At 48.1% G+C, this 15213-nt stretch overlaps 1 protein-coding gene across 1 annotated transcript in view; it reads left to right on the forward strand.

Moving 5' to 3' along the window:
• The window catches only part of Coa8 (Cytochrome c oxidase assembly factor 8), a 58984-nt gene extending 55827 nt beyond the window's left edge, over positions 1-3157 (forward strand). Inside the window, exon 3 of the mRNA XM_084581722.1 lies at positions 2536-3157. Within this exon, the coding sequence (XP_084437848.1) occupies positions 2536-2766 (231 nt within the window). The 3' untranslated portion in view covers positions 2767-3157. The remainder of the gene's footprint in view (positions 1-2535) is intronic.
• The last annotated feature ends 12056 nt before the right edge of the window (positions 3158-15213 follow it).

A 15213-nucleotide genomic window follows, 5' to 3' on the forward strand; every position in this document is an offset into this window, starting at 1 on the left:
TATATGTATGCAGCAAGGACAAGGAACACAGAATACAAGGGATGGACAACAGCTACTGTTTATTGATTCTAACTGCTATGAACAAAACGAGAGGAAATCAGTACAGCTACTATGGTCCCAATTATCGCCTCCGCCAGCAAGGCGCCAACTATGAGGTCCCGTCCCGTGTGTCTCACTGTGTCCCTGTCTGTTTAGCGCTATGTGGCAAGAAAACCGTCACAAACTCGCCCAAGCTTCCATCCTGGCAAACAGAGGAGATAAAACTCAGTTGACTACCTGCATTAGCAAAAAATAAAGCAAGAAAAATTGGAAGTGCACCTATATAGCCCAGCAGGAGTTGGAATCAAGACCAGGCTTGACATGCTTGCACAGAAAAAAATTAGGGAACCAAAAACAGATACAGAGAATGCCATTGTCAGTACGATTTGTGCACAATGCACTTACTCATCCAAAACTCAAGCAGTCACCCAAAAGGGGAAGTCCCCAAGAAAAGTAAAACTGAAATAGCCCACATAGACACAGAAAGCTATGCAGTGAATGCCATCAGTTTTGACAGCTGTACCATAAACGGAAGTGACATTTACCTTTTGTGGCTTACCTTGAGAAATAAATGCTTTCCTCTATCAGGAGTCTGCAATAAAATTGGACCAAAGAAAAATGTGTACTCCGTGGAGAACAATCTCCCATCGTCCCCTTTAAAGTTGGCTTTCCCCCCGAAGTAGTTACATTAACTATCGAGAGATGGCGGCAGCACAAGTGCCACCCCTGATCTTGTCACCGCGCACGAGGACAAAGCCGAAATCCTCTTTACCCTCCCACAGATCGGTCTCTCACTAACAATGAAGCACGCATCTGGAGGCGATTACAAGCCGATAACTACATCTGCCCTGTCTGGGTTTTCTTAACACAGACCGGGGAGGAAGAAGATTCTAAATGTAAAAGTTGCGGCCAAAAAGGCACGCTAGATCATATAATATGGCAATGCGCCGATTCCCCAGGCGCCGGCATTGACATTGATAGTAGAGAAGCCTGGGAGGTTTGGCTGCGGAGCGGAGATCTCACCGTTCAGCGGCACGCGACCCGCCTGGCGGCTAAGGCCGTGAATAGTGCTTGTAACCTCACCTGACCTCAGCCTGCGGGGCCCTCCTGACCCGCACCCCGGCCTGCGTGCCGGGGGCGGGAGATGAAGGGCTCCTTTTCGGTGGAAATAGAGTTTTCATTCATTCATTCATTCATTCTTCGGCATCGGGAACAGGACGCGAGCGGACGTCTCCTCGCGACGCTCCGCAGTCGCCGGTGAGGTGAAGCCTCGCGGGACTTTTCCCGCTTGCCCGTCTTGTCCGGCCTCGGAGTTTATCCCCTGCCCTAGCGTGGGCGAACATTCGTCTGTAGCCTTGCTGGTGACTCAGACGTCCTGTATTCATTAGTGTGTTTTATTGCTAGCTGGCGTTGTTGTTATTGCAGCAATAAATGCCTGTGTCGTCAGCACGTGTTGTTCCTTTGTTCACAGGAGCACGGCCGACAGTGGTCGGCGTGCGCTCGGTAGCGCACGTGATCACTGGGTGGGGTCGGCGGTTGGGACTGTCAGCCGCGACTAAGCAAGGAAAACGTATTTATCCCCCTATTACAACCCCACATCTGGGGCCCAACGTGGGGCCGCTCTAGGATGAAAGTCTGGAACATTGGACGACTGTTTGTTCGTGGCAAGGGACGTTCTTTGTCCGGACATGACAAGTGCTAGGCGTAGAATGCATTTTGATCGCTAGGCCCTGCGGCATGCTTTCTTGAGTGCGAGGTGGATTCCGCTACAGCATGTCTGAACTTTTAGGCATGCTCAGCGCATTTTTTTTATGCCCTTTGGGGAATTTTCTTCACTGTGAAAACCACATCGAGGGAGCGCGAGGCCTAACGCCCGCGTAGTCGCCAAGCCTGTAGCGAGTGAGTACGGAAGCCGCGTGGGTGGTCCGAGTTTTCTGTACATATTTTGTCATCTGTCTCTTGCGACCCGGGAGTCGTGGACTCTGGGAGCCGAGTGGCATGGGGCCACGGGTGCCACGATGAGCTTGCTGGTATTGCAGCTCGGCACCGGGCGTTCTGACATCGTCCGGGACGGTGGGCGCCGATCGCAAATCCGCTTCGTGCGGTGAGCGGAGTAAGACCAACCCATTGTGCTGATGTCTCCTCGCGGCTGTGTGCGCGTAACCCTTTTCCAGGTTTTCTTTTTTTTTTATTTTTAAGACGGTCTTTGTCATAGTGGTCGTTAGGCCTAAGGCTTTCGTAGCTGCCTGCACCACGCCAGAAGAAAGGACCGCCAGGACCGTGGTGCTTAACGTGGGGGTATATTGCTGCCCATTTGTTTTTGTTTTTTGTTCTTGCACGAACTGAGCAGTCTCGTTCACTTGAACTTTGCATTTTACAGCTGCATGACACGTTTTGCTAGCGAGCTTTGTACGGAGCCACAAGGCCCGTGCGGACGCCGGTGCTCCCTCCCATGACTTTCTTTAAAGACATGTGGAGAGCGTTCTGGTTATGCAGGTTCACCGGAGCCACCCAGGCTTACTGCCCTCTGCACATCGTCTCGCTGCCGCCTGCTGCGACGGAGCTGTCTGTATCCTGTCCGGAACATCCACCCGGGGCAGTCGTGGCGAGACCAGTCACATCTGGCTGCGGCTATCCTGGCCTGCAGCTTTCAGCCGGACTCGCTGGTCCTGTGGACACGTGGTCCCCATCCGGCGATCCCTGGTGTTGCGCCGTACCAGCACCTGACTCGGTACTCTCTCTGGCGCCGCCTCTGCGGACTCCCGGCTGCAGTTTTCGGCCGGGCCCCGCTGCGTACCGACCTGCAGACACTGCAGCCCACGTGACATGCCAGCCATCCTGCGGAGACCTTCATGCTACCGTCGGCGCACCGCGGAAGTCTGCGAGGACGTCGTCGGTGCTACCTCTGCTGAAAGCTCCTGCCTCAAGTGCAAGTTCATGAAGACATCTCCATAGCATGTACTGTGGGGGCCCACGTGCCACATATCTTTAGCGCCCGTGGCGCGCCGCGCTTTCAACGGCCGCGCCACTATCCCAAGGCTCCTTGCGCGCTGCCGGTTTCCCTCTCCCCGCTCGTTCGGGGATAACCGGTCCCGCGCGAGGGGTCTATGAAGGAAGGCTCGTGCCGCCGTCTGGTCCTTCTTGGTTCCTGGCTCGCCGCTCCTGCTTCCCCCCTGGCTCTCTCCACGAGAACGACCCGCAGCCACCCGGACGACGACCCCGGACGGCCTCGACGACGCCCGCGCTTAACGTGAGATAAAGAATGTTTGTTACACGGCCCACTGTGTGTTTTGTCGTGCGCATGCCTCGGGCAGAGGAATCGCCCACAGTACTTACAGGCGCGTGTGTCAATTTAAGGTTCGGGAGATGTGGGGAACGATCTCCCATCGTTCCCTTTAAAGTTGGCTTTCCCCCCTTGGTAGTTACATTAACTATCGAGAGATGGCGTCAGCGTCGTGGCAGCACAAGCGCCACCCCTGATCTTGTCACCGCGGACGTGGACAAAAAGCAAACTCCTCTTCGGCATCGGGAACTGATAATGATAATATATATGCAGGCATTGCGAAATCAGGGGGTAGACGAGCCGTACGTGAAAGTGCTGGAAGATATATATAGTGGCTGCACAGCAACCATAGTTCTACATAAAGAAAGCAACAAAATTCCCATAAAGAAAGGTGTTAGGCAAGGAGACACGATCTCCCCAGTACTATTCGCAGCTTGCTTAGAGGAAGTATTCAGAGACTTGGAATGGGAGCAGTTAGGGATAAGGGTAGATGGAGAATACCTCAGTAATCTGCAATTTGCTGATGACATTGCCTTGCTTAGTAACTCAGGAGATGAACTGCAAAGAAGGATTGGTGACCTAGACAGGAAAAGTAGAAAGGTAGGATTGAAAATTAATATACAGAAGACTAAGGTAATGTTCAACAGCCTCGGGAAGGAACAGCAGTTTACATTAGGTTGCAAAGCACTGGAACTAGTAAGCGAATATGTCTACTTAAGACAGGTAGTAACCACAGATCCGGACCATGAAAAGGAAATAAGAATAAAATTGAGATGAAGCGCATTTGGCAAGCACTCGCAGATTATAACTAGCAGCTTATCGGTATCGTTCAAGAGGAAAGTATACAACAGTTGCATCTTACCTGTACTCACCTATGGGGCTGAAACGTGGAGGTTAACCAAGAGGGTTCTACTTAAGTTGAGGACAACGCAGAGGGGTATGGGACGAAAAATGGTAGGGGTAACATGAAGAGATGGGAAGCGTGCAGAGTGAGTCAGAAATAACTTGTTAATGACATTCTAGTGGAAATTAAGAAGAAATGGGCATGTGCAGGATATGTAGTGCGACAAGAGGATAACGGATAACCTATGGTCGCTTAGGGTAACAAACTGGATTCCAAGAGAAGGAAAGCGTAGCAGGGGGCGGCAGAAAGTTAGGTGGGCGGATGAGATTAAGAAGTTCGCAGGGGTCAAGTGGATGCAGCTAGCACAGAACCGGGTTAAGTGGAGAAATATGGGAGAGGCCTTCGCCCTGCAGTGGGTATAATCAGGCTGATGATGATGATGATATGTTTTCCCTGCTTAGTCGCGGCTGACAGTCCCAACCGCCGACCTCACGCAGTGATCGCGTGCGCACGCCGACCACTACGGGCCGTGCTCTTGGGAACAAAGGAACAACAAGTGCTGACAACAAACAGGCATTTATTGCTGCAATAACAACAACGCTAGCTAGCAATAAAACATACTAATGAATACAGGACGTCTGACTCACCAGCAAGGCTACAGGCGAATGTTCGCCCACGCTAGGGCAGGGGATAAACTCCGAGGCCGGACAAGACGGGCAAGAGGGAAAAGTCCCGCGAGGCTTCACCGCGCCGGCGACAGCGGAGCGTCGCGAGGAGACGTCCGCTCGCGTCCAGTTCCCGATGCCGAAGAGGAGTTGGCTTTGTCCACGTGCGCGGTGACAAGATCAGGGGTGGCGCTCGTGCTGCCGCGACGCTGACGCCATCTCTCGATCGTTAATGTAACTACCGCGGGGGGGGGGGGGGGGGGGGGGGGGGGAAGCCATTTTAAAAGGGGACGATGGGAGATCGTTCCTCACAACTCACAGTGCTTCCCGAGCTTTGCCTTGCACGTTTTACCTCCATTATATATGCATACCGCACGATGGCTGATTTCCTGGGCCGCCACAAGAAAAATTGTCTTGTCTTGGTAATACCTGCGTCGCTTCAATACACACAGGGGCGGATTAGTTCTTGGAGCTTACCTTGACAACCAGACAAGGGCACAAGACAAGACGAATACAAAGCCAAGCTGTTAAGATGACATTCTTGCTGCTCTCTAATCAAGTCTACAAAAGGTACTGTGATGAAGTCCTTGCTCCCTTGGTGAACAGTAATAGTCCTGAAGGTCAAAGAACGAAACTTGTGAAATACATATTAGAAAACTGCCTATACCTGTATAGAAAAGCATTAAACAAAACAGCCTTAGCTACAAAGAGTGCTTATCAAAATTTAGAAGTTTTGCCGGCCAAGACGTCCTGTAAAAAGCAGTGCTGAACAATCCTGTGGCCAAAAAGAGTTATAGAGTATGAATCAAGAATAAAACCTCTATGCAGAGTGCACAAACTATAAAAAGACGACGGAGACGGGACGATGCTTGGACAAGCCGGCTAATAATAGACCCTGTTCAACATCAAGAGTTGGCTTAACTTGGCAGTCAGATTTCAGTCGAGTTAAATTGCGCGCCAATCGTTATTGGGTCAATCTTTTGCAGACTTAGCCCACTATCGTTCAGTCGTCGTCGTCGCGTGCCTTGTATTTCGTACGTACAAGTAAAAAAATGCGAAATACGCGCCGAGTTAATGTCACTATCACATCATTATTTTTGGTTTGTTTTTAGAACAGTTCTCGGAGCGATGTGGCGGTGCAAAAAACCTCGTGCCTTAACTCGGTCGGGGTTCTATGCAATTGGTGGACGAGGAGACCACTGAACTAGTGGTCTTGCACTGCACGGGCCTCACTCTAGCGTCGAAAGATGGCACCACGCTACCGCATGCCTGGTATCGAGGCACCCTAGCAGGCACTAGCCCCGGCGCAACATGTAGGCTCCCCTTGGGCTCCCTAGCAGACACTCCCGTGTAGCTTCATTAACAGGCATTAGGGTACACCATGGTCTAGGGTACTACTAGGGTGCAGGCAGGCACTGTTTGGCGGTGGCTAAGGATAAAGGACTACGACTAAAAAGCGACTGACTGAGTGGTGGGTCATAGTGCGCGCACGTTAATGTCTAAACTGCGTGCATGTTGAAAAACATGCGGAAGTGTTATTGTGCTTTTGTGTCCTCAATCTTCAAGGCACACCTCGGCGCGTCTTTCGCAACAAAGAAATGGATAAAGTTGCGTCTCGCGACAATCAGCATGAACAAAGAATACAGAATTGATCTGTGCGCTACAGTAACAATGATAAGACCGCATGTCGGCAGCTGTAACAAACAGATTTGAATGGTAGGCGGCAATATGAGCTAAGTTCAGGGCTAGGACATCGCTTCTGAGTTGCCCGCGCGTTACAAAGGGTGCAGGCAATCAGTCCAATCCAATCCAATTCGAGTCTGGGTCTATGTGTTGTCTGCTACTACACTTCCGTTTCCTCTGCGACATGCGCTAACTGTTCTGTTTGCTGTTCTCGAAATACTGCAAGGTCACGACAGCAAGGTCAGCTGACGTCGCCGCTGTACCGGACAAGGATCGGCACGAAATCCGGCCTCACCTACTTCCGGTCTTGCGATTGGAGGAGCTTCCTCCATCCTGGCCTTCTCGCTGTTTCTGCTTCCTCTTCGTCATATTCTCTTCCGGGATGCATCATCGCGAATTTTCCATGTCTTGTTCGTAACTGCGCCGCAAGTTCCGTTGCTTCAGTCCTCCCTTTTAGTCTGCGGCTCGCTTTATTAGCAACTAAAATTACTCTACCCAGTGAAGATGATAAAACAGTACCGCCAACCCTGAATGACATGAAAATTCAATCAGTTTATGGTTGACATTTCTTCTTTCTCATTGTGAGACTCGCGACTTCAACAGTAATACAGTGTGCAATCCTTTATACCACTTCCACATAGCTGCTGTCGCGCTGTGCGTTGCTTTTTGCAGTAATGATCATCCGAGCAAGGCAGTTGTGTCATGCGCAAGCATTCACTGTATACTGGCAGTTATGAGCAAGGGTCGTGCTGGTATCATATCCTACGTTGGAACAAAGTACGAATTCATTGCACGGACGAGCTCTTGCGCTGTAAAGACTTAGTGGAATCTGCTTGCTAATCAAGCCTCAGATGTGCTTAGCTTATCAATGAAAGCCTCGTTGCAAAACAGTGTAATAGAAGATCGACGATGACTCATCTGCCTCTATCCACTAAACGTTCCGTAAATAGAAAAGAAAAAAGCATTCAGCGGATGCTGTAGTTGTTCACTATAAGATCTATTAGTGCGGCTGTAACGTACACGCAAGGCGCCTCTGCTTCAAAAAGTAATGTGTTCCTCTATAGAACATGCCGACAGAAATATATCAGTCTGCATGACACGCGTTTCCAAGCTGTCGGGATCAAAGAATCGCCGACATGACCTGTCTATTTTTTTTAAAGCCATTCTCGTTAACTGTGGCAACCGTGAAATGATACGCATGTTTGCTGTTTACGGTTAGAAACTTTGTTCGTTCTTTTTCGGCGGGCCACTTGTCCATATTGTTGCAAACCGTTGTCTGCTTTCTCGTAAAGCCACGTGCCTTGAAGAGATCGCGGGTCGGGCAGGTTATTGGTAGCCCTTTCGGATGCCTGCAATAAGAAACGAAATAACCGACCTGGGGATGCTATTGATTTAATGTGATCCTTAATACTCTACAGGCTTTGTTTACATCTGATCTTTCAACCACTCGAACGACTCATCCAGCCCGAAACTACGGAGAGACCGACGGTGAAACGGCGATTACGATGTGTTCCAGGTGTGGGCCCTAGTGAAAGGTGGTTGCCGTCGTAGAGTGCGTGACGTCATCTTGCGGGCGCTTCCAGCGCGTCGTCTGCTTGTTCCCCCACGCCGGCAACGCGCGCGTTCACCGAACGATGAAGTTTTCGCTTGGTTTTATATTTTTCCCTACGACTCGCCGGCGTCTTCGCGCTTATTTTCGGGTGTAGGCGGCCGGGTTTGTGCGCCCTCGCAAATAGCGGGGTCGCAAAGCAGTTCAGCGGAGCGTCTATTTTGAGATTCACGCAACACTCCTCTCACTCGCGCGCCGTGTTTTCGCCACGCCGGCGCGTTAGGCTTAGTGGCTTGGCTTTGTAACGCAGTGCATCGTCTGCTTACTCCACAGCGAGCGGCACCGTCTACAGCGCAGACTGCAGTTGGCGGCACGCTTTATCTCGTTCATCTTCCTCCCTTGCGCCGTCGACGTTGCATGATTTGTTTCACTGTTATTTTGAATCAAGTGCTGCCTGCCGACTCTGCTATGCTACCCTCCGCACCCCTGTTTGGAAACATGGGTAAGGAGGAATTGACCTAGAAGACGGAATCTCCGTGTGACCGGCTTAGCATTGAGCTCCATTTCTCGCGTCGCCTGCTCCAGCATTTGTGACTTCGGGCGCCACCTGCGACCTAACGTGTGGACAGCGCTCTTTGTGCCGCTAGGCGGCGAAGCGTGCATGCAACTCCACGAAGAGATTTTTAAACAAATCGCGTACTTATTTCTTTGTACCCGGTTCATGATAACCTCGCTCCGACAAAAAACAATGCCGGGACTTGGTCCCGTTATCTGGTTTGTGGAGCTATAGTAGCTTTTATCTTCGCAGACGCACGACAGAGCACTTTATCTTCCTCGTATTTTTGTTGACGGTGGACGATATGAATCTTGCGGAACGTGGGCCAGATAAAACGCTAGAGCGTGCTACATGTCTGAGAAGGCTTGTCTAGCATTATGCAGACGGCATATCTCCTTATCTTGACTGCGTCCGCTGATAGAAGAGTAAGGTAGCTATGAAAATAATGGGACTCTCTAGCAAGAGTAAAAGAAGCGCAGAACGAAGTTTCTCTCCCCCCCCCCCCCTTTTTTTTTTCCCCCGAAGGGGTTTCTTCTCTAGCTGTCCTATGCCGACCTGGAAGTATTGGCAGAGTGGAGACCTTTTAGTGGTCTTACGTGTTTTGTGTGCGCAATGCCGGAACGTCCTGGTCATAGAGAAGGGAGGGAAAGAGAACAAAAGGGTACCGAGACCTCGATTTCACCTGCAAGTCCAAACCGCTAAGCAAATCTTCATTTTCTTTTTCAAATCTCTAACGACTCTTGTGGTCCAGAACGCTGCACGGTCACACGGTTTACGTACTGTGGTTTCATATATACGCTTGAACGTTTCTTCTTTCCTGTCCTCGTTAGTCGCCACACGCTTTACATCACCACCTTTGTTGAAACATAGCGTTTTTGCCGAATGCGATGAAAGCCGACTTTGTCTGCCTTCTTCGTGCTCGTCTGATTTGTAGAGTCAGATTTGCAGAATGGCGTTTGGCTTTCTTGTTACTGCCTTTGGCAATTATTTGATTTAAAAACAGAGGCTTTCTGTCGTCGTTTCTTCTCTGTCTTCTTGATTCTCCTCTGCTTTATAGTGACAGATCTGCAGAATGCTGTTTGGTTTTCTTGTTACTGCCGCGATAATAACCCCTTCGTTGTAAAACAAAGGCTTTCTTTCTGTTATCGTTTCCACTGATCTTAGAAGAGTCAGTGCTTTTCGCGCAGACACTTTCCATGAAGGACCTGAAGAAGCCAAGGACAATAACGCCTTGATTACCTTTGTATTGGCAGAAATGTTTAACCGTTTGTTTAACCGTTGTTTACAATCACCTGCGTTTTTGTTGAATCTTTAACGTCATGAGACGCAAAAAGAAAAAGAACAGCCAGAAGAAATGAGACACAATTTTTTTTACTGGAATCAAATCGTTTGCCGTGTTAAATATTTCAGCATCACTTGTTCTACAATTCCAGCGTCAATCTCCTGTGTGTTTTACCACTTTTCATTTTATATTTCATTTAGTTCTCTTTTTGTTTCCTTTCCTCTACCCCTCAAATCACATTATTATTTATTTTTATTACATGAAAGTATACTTTAAAAAATTTCTTTGCTACTCAAATTCGGTCAACAACAACAACAACAAAAGTGCTGTTTCTTCTCATGCCCGCCGACCAACGAGAGAGAGAGAGAGAAACATTTATTCAGAGCACTGCGTGAAATATTCAGCCCTAGGTGGGCAGCCTCCTCAGTCCAGGAAGCCATCTCCCGAGTTTGGTCGACCAGACTACGCCGATCATCCAGGCTGGGGCTTGACAGCTGAGTCTCCCACTGCTTTTCGGTTAAGTCTTTGGTGGTTATGGTACCATGTGGTCCCTTGCATCCCCACACCATATGTTGTAGGATGTTTGGTACGTTACAAATAGCGCATTCATATTTGTAGGATAGTGGGCGAGATCCTGTGTAGTAAGGTGCCGTGGACATGGCTGTTTGAATTTTTCGGAGAGTGACTGCTTCTTCTCTGGTTAGTTCCGTGGAGGGTGGGGAATATTTTCTCCTGTCAAGTCTGTAATGCAGGAGGATGTGAAATGCAGGAGGATGTCATTATATTTCTTGGGTACATCCTGTATTCTCCAAAATCCCTCTGGAAGTGGTGCCCGGTTAGCATACCCTCGGGCTGAGGCGTTGGCAGCCACATTTCCTTCCAAGTGGGTGTGTCCCGGAGTTCATATGATGTCTGGGAGGTGGTGAGCTGTGATGCGACGGAGGATTTGAAGTGCTATGATGAAAATTCTTCCCTTTTGGTAGTTTGTGCATGCAGACTGTGAATCAGTGAGAATAACGACATGTTCTTTGCTCGCGGCCTCTTCGGCTGCGTCAGTGTCATTTGGTGGAATAGTTGCAGAGGTATTTTCTGTAAATGTGGAATCCATGACGCTAATGGAGTGGGCTTGTCTTCCCGGGTATTTTGCTGCATCAGTATATCTCGTTTCCGAATTTGTTCCGTGCGCTTTGCTCAGAGCCCGAACTCTTGCCTGGCGCCGGTCTTTGTTGTATGTAGGATGATATTTCGTGGGATGGGGGCTACGGTGATGTATGAGCATATTTCGTCCGGAATGCGCTGCTTATTGGTGTGTTTTTTTTTTGTTTTTTTTCTAAGCCTTCTCTGTATCCCAGTTTCTTGAGGGTTGCACGCCCAGTTTTTGTTAGTTTTAAGCGTTCCATTTCAAATAAAATCGATTTGTTTTGTTTTTACTGTTTTTGAAATGCTATTTTCGTGATGAGAGCGCAAAACAAAATTTCTTTTCGGTGACCTATGCATTCACTCTATGGCACTGTTTCTAGCGCTCCCAAGAGCTGACGAACTCGATGATGAAACCTCGCCGACTATTCGTGCAGACGATTCCGTGCGACCCTCTAAGGACGACCTCGCCGATAGAAGTCGGGTTTTGTGTTCAACTTCTTTTTTTTTTTTCCTCGTCGTTTTGTCGTTAAAGCGAGAGAAAAAAAGAGCATGGGGACACACTAGTTCACCGCGCTCTGAACCGTGAAACGACCTCCATATAAAGGTAAGTACACACATTTACGTATGGCGCGCCGGCCTGCGCTCGTTCAAGGAACGAGGAACGTAGAAAGGCCGGCTCGCAACGATCGAGATTGGCCTTAGAGCATCCTGAAGCCAATGGCCTCGTTTTGCATCTTTGCGTCTTGCTTTTTTACTTTCTTTCCTGCTTGCCTCGCGCGGAAAGGCGCAGTTTCCACACAGCTGTCGCCGCATTTAGTGCGGTTTTGAAGCAAAATGTCTCGGTTGTGTTCGCATACAACAAAGCTCGTGGCCTTGTTTGTAGAAACTGCAGTAAAACGGCGAGTTGGTGCATAATTAAACAAAAAAAAAAAAAAAAAAACAGCGCAACAACAGAGACAAGAAAGAAGACGGGACCAGCGCTGTTTAGCAGCTCAAGGTGTTATTGAAAAGAACAGAAATAAATACTCAATTTACAACCAAGAGCAGTACTAACAGCAACGATACCTGATAACTTGAATCTTAACGATCAGTTCACAGTCATGAACGGGCGCATGTGTGGCGGTTTTTGTGAATGTGAAATGCCTCACTTTGTCGCGGTGCTTGTACAGAAGACTACAGGTTCTGCCTTAGAAGGGTTACGGCGGCATTCCCTGTAGTGCAAGGCCAAGTTCGAGGCCAAACAAGTGTTGTGCACCTGCCCGTCTGGCCTATATATCTTTTTCCACACGTACACTGCGCCTGTGGCACAAACTTCATGTCATGATTTATCTGGCATCCCTTTCTTTGTTTTCTTCTCTTTTTTGTCTTCGTTCTTTTTCTTCCTTGGATATACTATCCACCATGGTTCATGGCACAAATTTTGCCTAGCTTATTAGGGGCAGAAAAGAGCACATCTACACCATATCTGCGGCCTACCTGCTTTAAACGATGTGATATCTGGTGAACTTCGGGCAGGATCAGCTATTTTATTTTTCTCTTTACTTGGAGATTCGGGGGCTTCATGCCTACGGGATAATTTGATCTTTTTTATTATCTTATTCGTCATCATCATCATCAGCCTGATTATACCCACTGCAGGGCGAAGGCCTCTCCCATATTTCTCCACTTAACCCGGTTCTGTGCTAGCTGCATCCACTTGACCCCTGCGAACTTCTTGACCTCATCCGCCCACCTAACTTTCTGCCGCCCCCTGCTACGCTTTCCTTCCCTTGGAATCCAGTTTGTTACCATCAGCGACCATCGGTTATCCTCTCTTCGCACTACATGTCCTGCCCATGTCCGTTTCTTCTTAATTTCCACTAGAATGTCGGTAACTTGAGTTATTTCTCTGACCCACTCTGCACGCTTTCTATCTCTTAATGTTACCCCTACCATTTTTCGTTCCATAGCCCTCTGGGTTGTCCTCAACTTAAGTAGAACTCTCTTGGTTAGCCTCCACGTTTCAGCCCCATAGGTGAGTACAGGCAAGATGCAACTGTTGTATACTTTCCTCTTGAGCGATACCGGTAAGCTGCTAGTCATAATCTGTGAGTGCTTGCCAAATGCACTCCATCCCAATCTTATCCTTCTTGCTATTTCCTTTTCATGGTCCGGATCTGCGGTTACTACCTGTCCTAAGTAGACATATTCGCCTACTACTTCCAGTATTTCGCTACCTAATGTAAACTGCTGTTCCTTCCCGAGGCTGTTGAACATTACCTTAATCTTCTGCATATTGATTTTCAAGCCTACATTTCTATACTTTTCCTGTATAGGTCATCAATCATTATTTGCAGTTCATCCCCCGAGTTGCTTAGCAAGGCAATGTCATCAGCAAATCGCAGATTACTGAGGTATTCTCCATCTACCCTTATCCCTAACTGCTCCCATTCCAAGTCTCTGAATACTTCCTCTAAACAAGCTGTGAATAGTACTGGGGAGATTGTGTCTCCTTGCCTAACACCTTTCTTTATGGGAATTTTGTTAATTTCTTTATGCAGAACTATGGTTGCTGTGCAGCCACTATATATATCTTCCAGCACTTTCACGTATGGCTCGTCTACCCCCTGATTTCGCAATGCCTGCATCACCGCCGAGGTTTCAACTGAGTCAAATGCTTTTTCGTAATCAATGAATGCTATGTATAAGGGCTGGTTATATTCCGAGCATTTTTCTATCACCTGATTGATGGTATGGATATGATCGATAGTAGAGTACCGTTTCCGAAACCCTGCTTGATTCTTTGCTTGATTGCAGTCTAAGGTTGTCCTGATTCGATTAGCGATTACCTTAGTAAATACCTTATACGTATGTTATCTTATTGCATGCTAGTAATATGGCTTCATCTGGAAATTCTTCTGCCCTGAGCCTGTGAACTTGACGGTTAAAACTCTGACCGACAGAATGCACACATTTTTTATCAATCGCAGACGCAAGGCAAGAAACAGCTATGCCAGTTTTGACTATCTTGGAATGCCCAGTACGGTAACTAAGCAAGGGCTTTTTCGACCTCTGTAGGAAAGACCAACAAACGTGGTCCTGCTGTAAAACCAATTGTATGTCCAGGAATTGCTGCTCATTGTTGTCCGGAGTTTCAAAGGTAAAGTTTAAGCGTTCTCCGCAATCCTGAAAAAAACCCTTAAAATCTCATCCAACTGTCCCTGAAGGTCACCGTGGTTAACAAAAACCAAGTAATCATCCACATACCTAAAGAGCTGTTTTGTTCGAGAGCCCAAAATTATCTTTAATAGCCTTGTCAACGTAACTGAGAAATATATTACTCAGAACCGGAGCTATACTTTTTGACCCAGTCCATACCCATTTGAGTAAACCGTCTGCCCTGCCATTCAACAACAGTAGTTTAAAAGGACAGCAGCTCTAAAAAGTCTCCAACAGAGATTCCGCTTACGGTAACTGCAGACGACAACATTGGCACGAAATTGCGTGCAAGAGAAAAGTATATATCGCAGACAAGCTAGTGTAAAACGTAGTTGAACTTCGCCTACACCTCCTGGACCAGAAGAGCGTGATCGTCTCACTGACAGTTGGGTAAAAATTAATACTCAGCAGTCATTTAAGACGCGAGAGAAAAAGCACGAAACCAAGGATTTCCTGCACTGCATGCAATCAGGTGACCCGTCACCGCGTATTCGTTTTCTCATCTCCTCCCATCTCATCAGCGCATCGGCAAGCCGAGCCCATTTTCGCGCCATCTTAAGTTTCTTATGTTCTCATTGGCACATGAGTCGGCTTTTTATTTATTAAAAAAAAAAAAAAAAGACTTGGCCGCTCGGTCTCAAACGTGCGTTCCATTCGCTCAGTCCGTCCGCGTTTCGTCTGCGCCAAATATGCGTTGTTAACCGCACAAAAATTTGTTTATGTGGTGAAGTCGTCATACCTTGGACATTGTCGCCTGTGAGGAATCTCTACTACGTCGGCACCTGGGCCGATAAAGACCTTCTTAATATTTGGAGCAGGCCTGACATGCAGTGTCACGGAATTGCGGATAATTGTTATTTTCGCTTCACTGAACACCCAGTGAGTTTCCATCAGTTAAATGCGTTGCAGTGAGAAACGTTTTCATTTATTTTGAGCCATTCAGTAATTTGGGCTTCGCGATCTTTTTGCTTTTT

The sequence above is a fragment of the Amblyomma maculatum genome, chromosome 10 (assembly GCF_055883805.1).
Source record: "Amblyomma maculatum isolate TAMU_Amacu chromosome 10, ASM5588380v1, whole genome shotgun sequence".
In the NCBI taxonomy this organism is placed as follows: Eukaryota; Metazoa; Arthropoda; class Arachnida; order Ixodida; family Ixodidae; genus Amblyomma; species Amblyomma maculatum.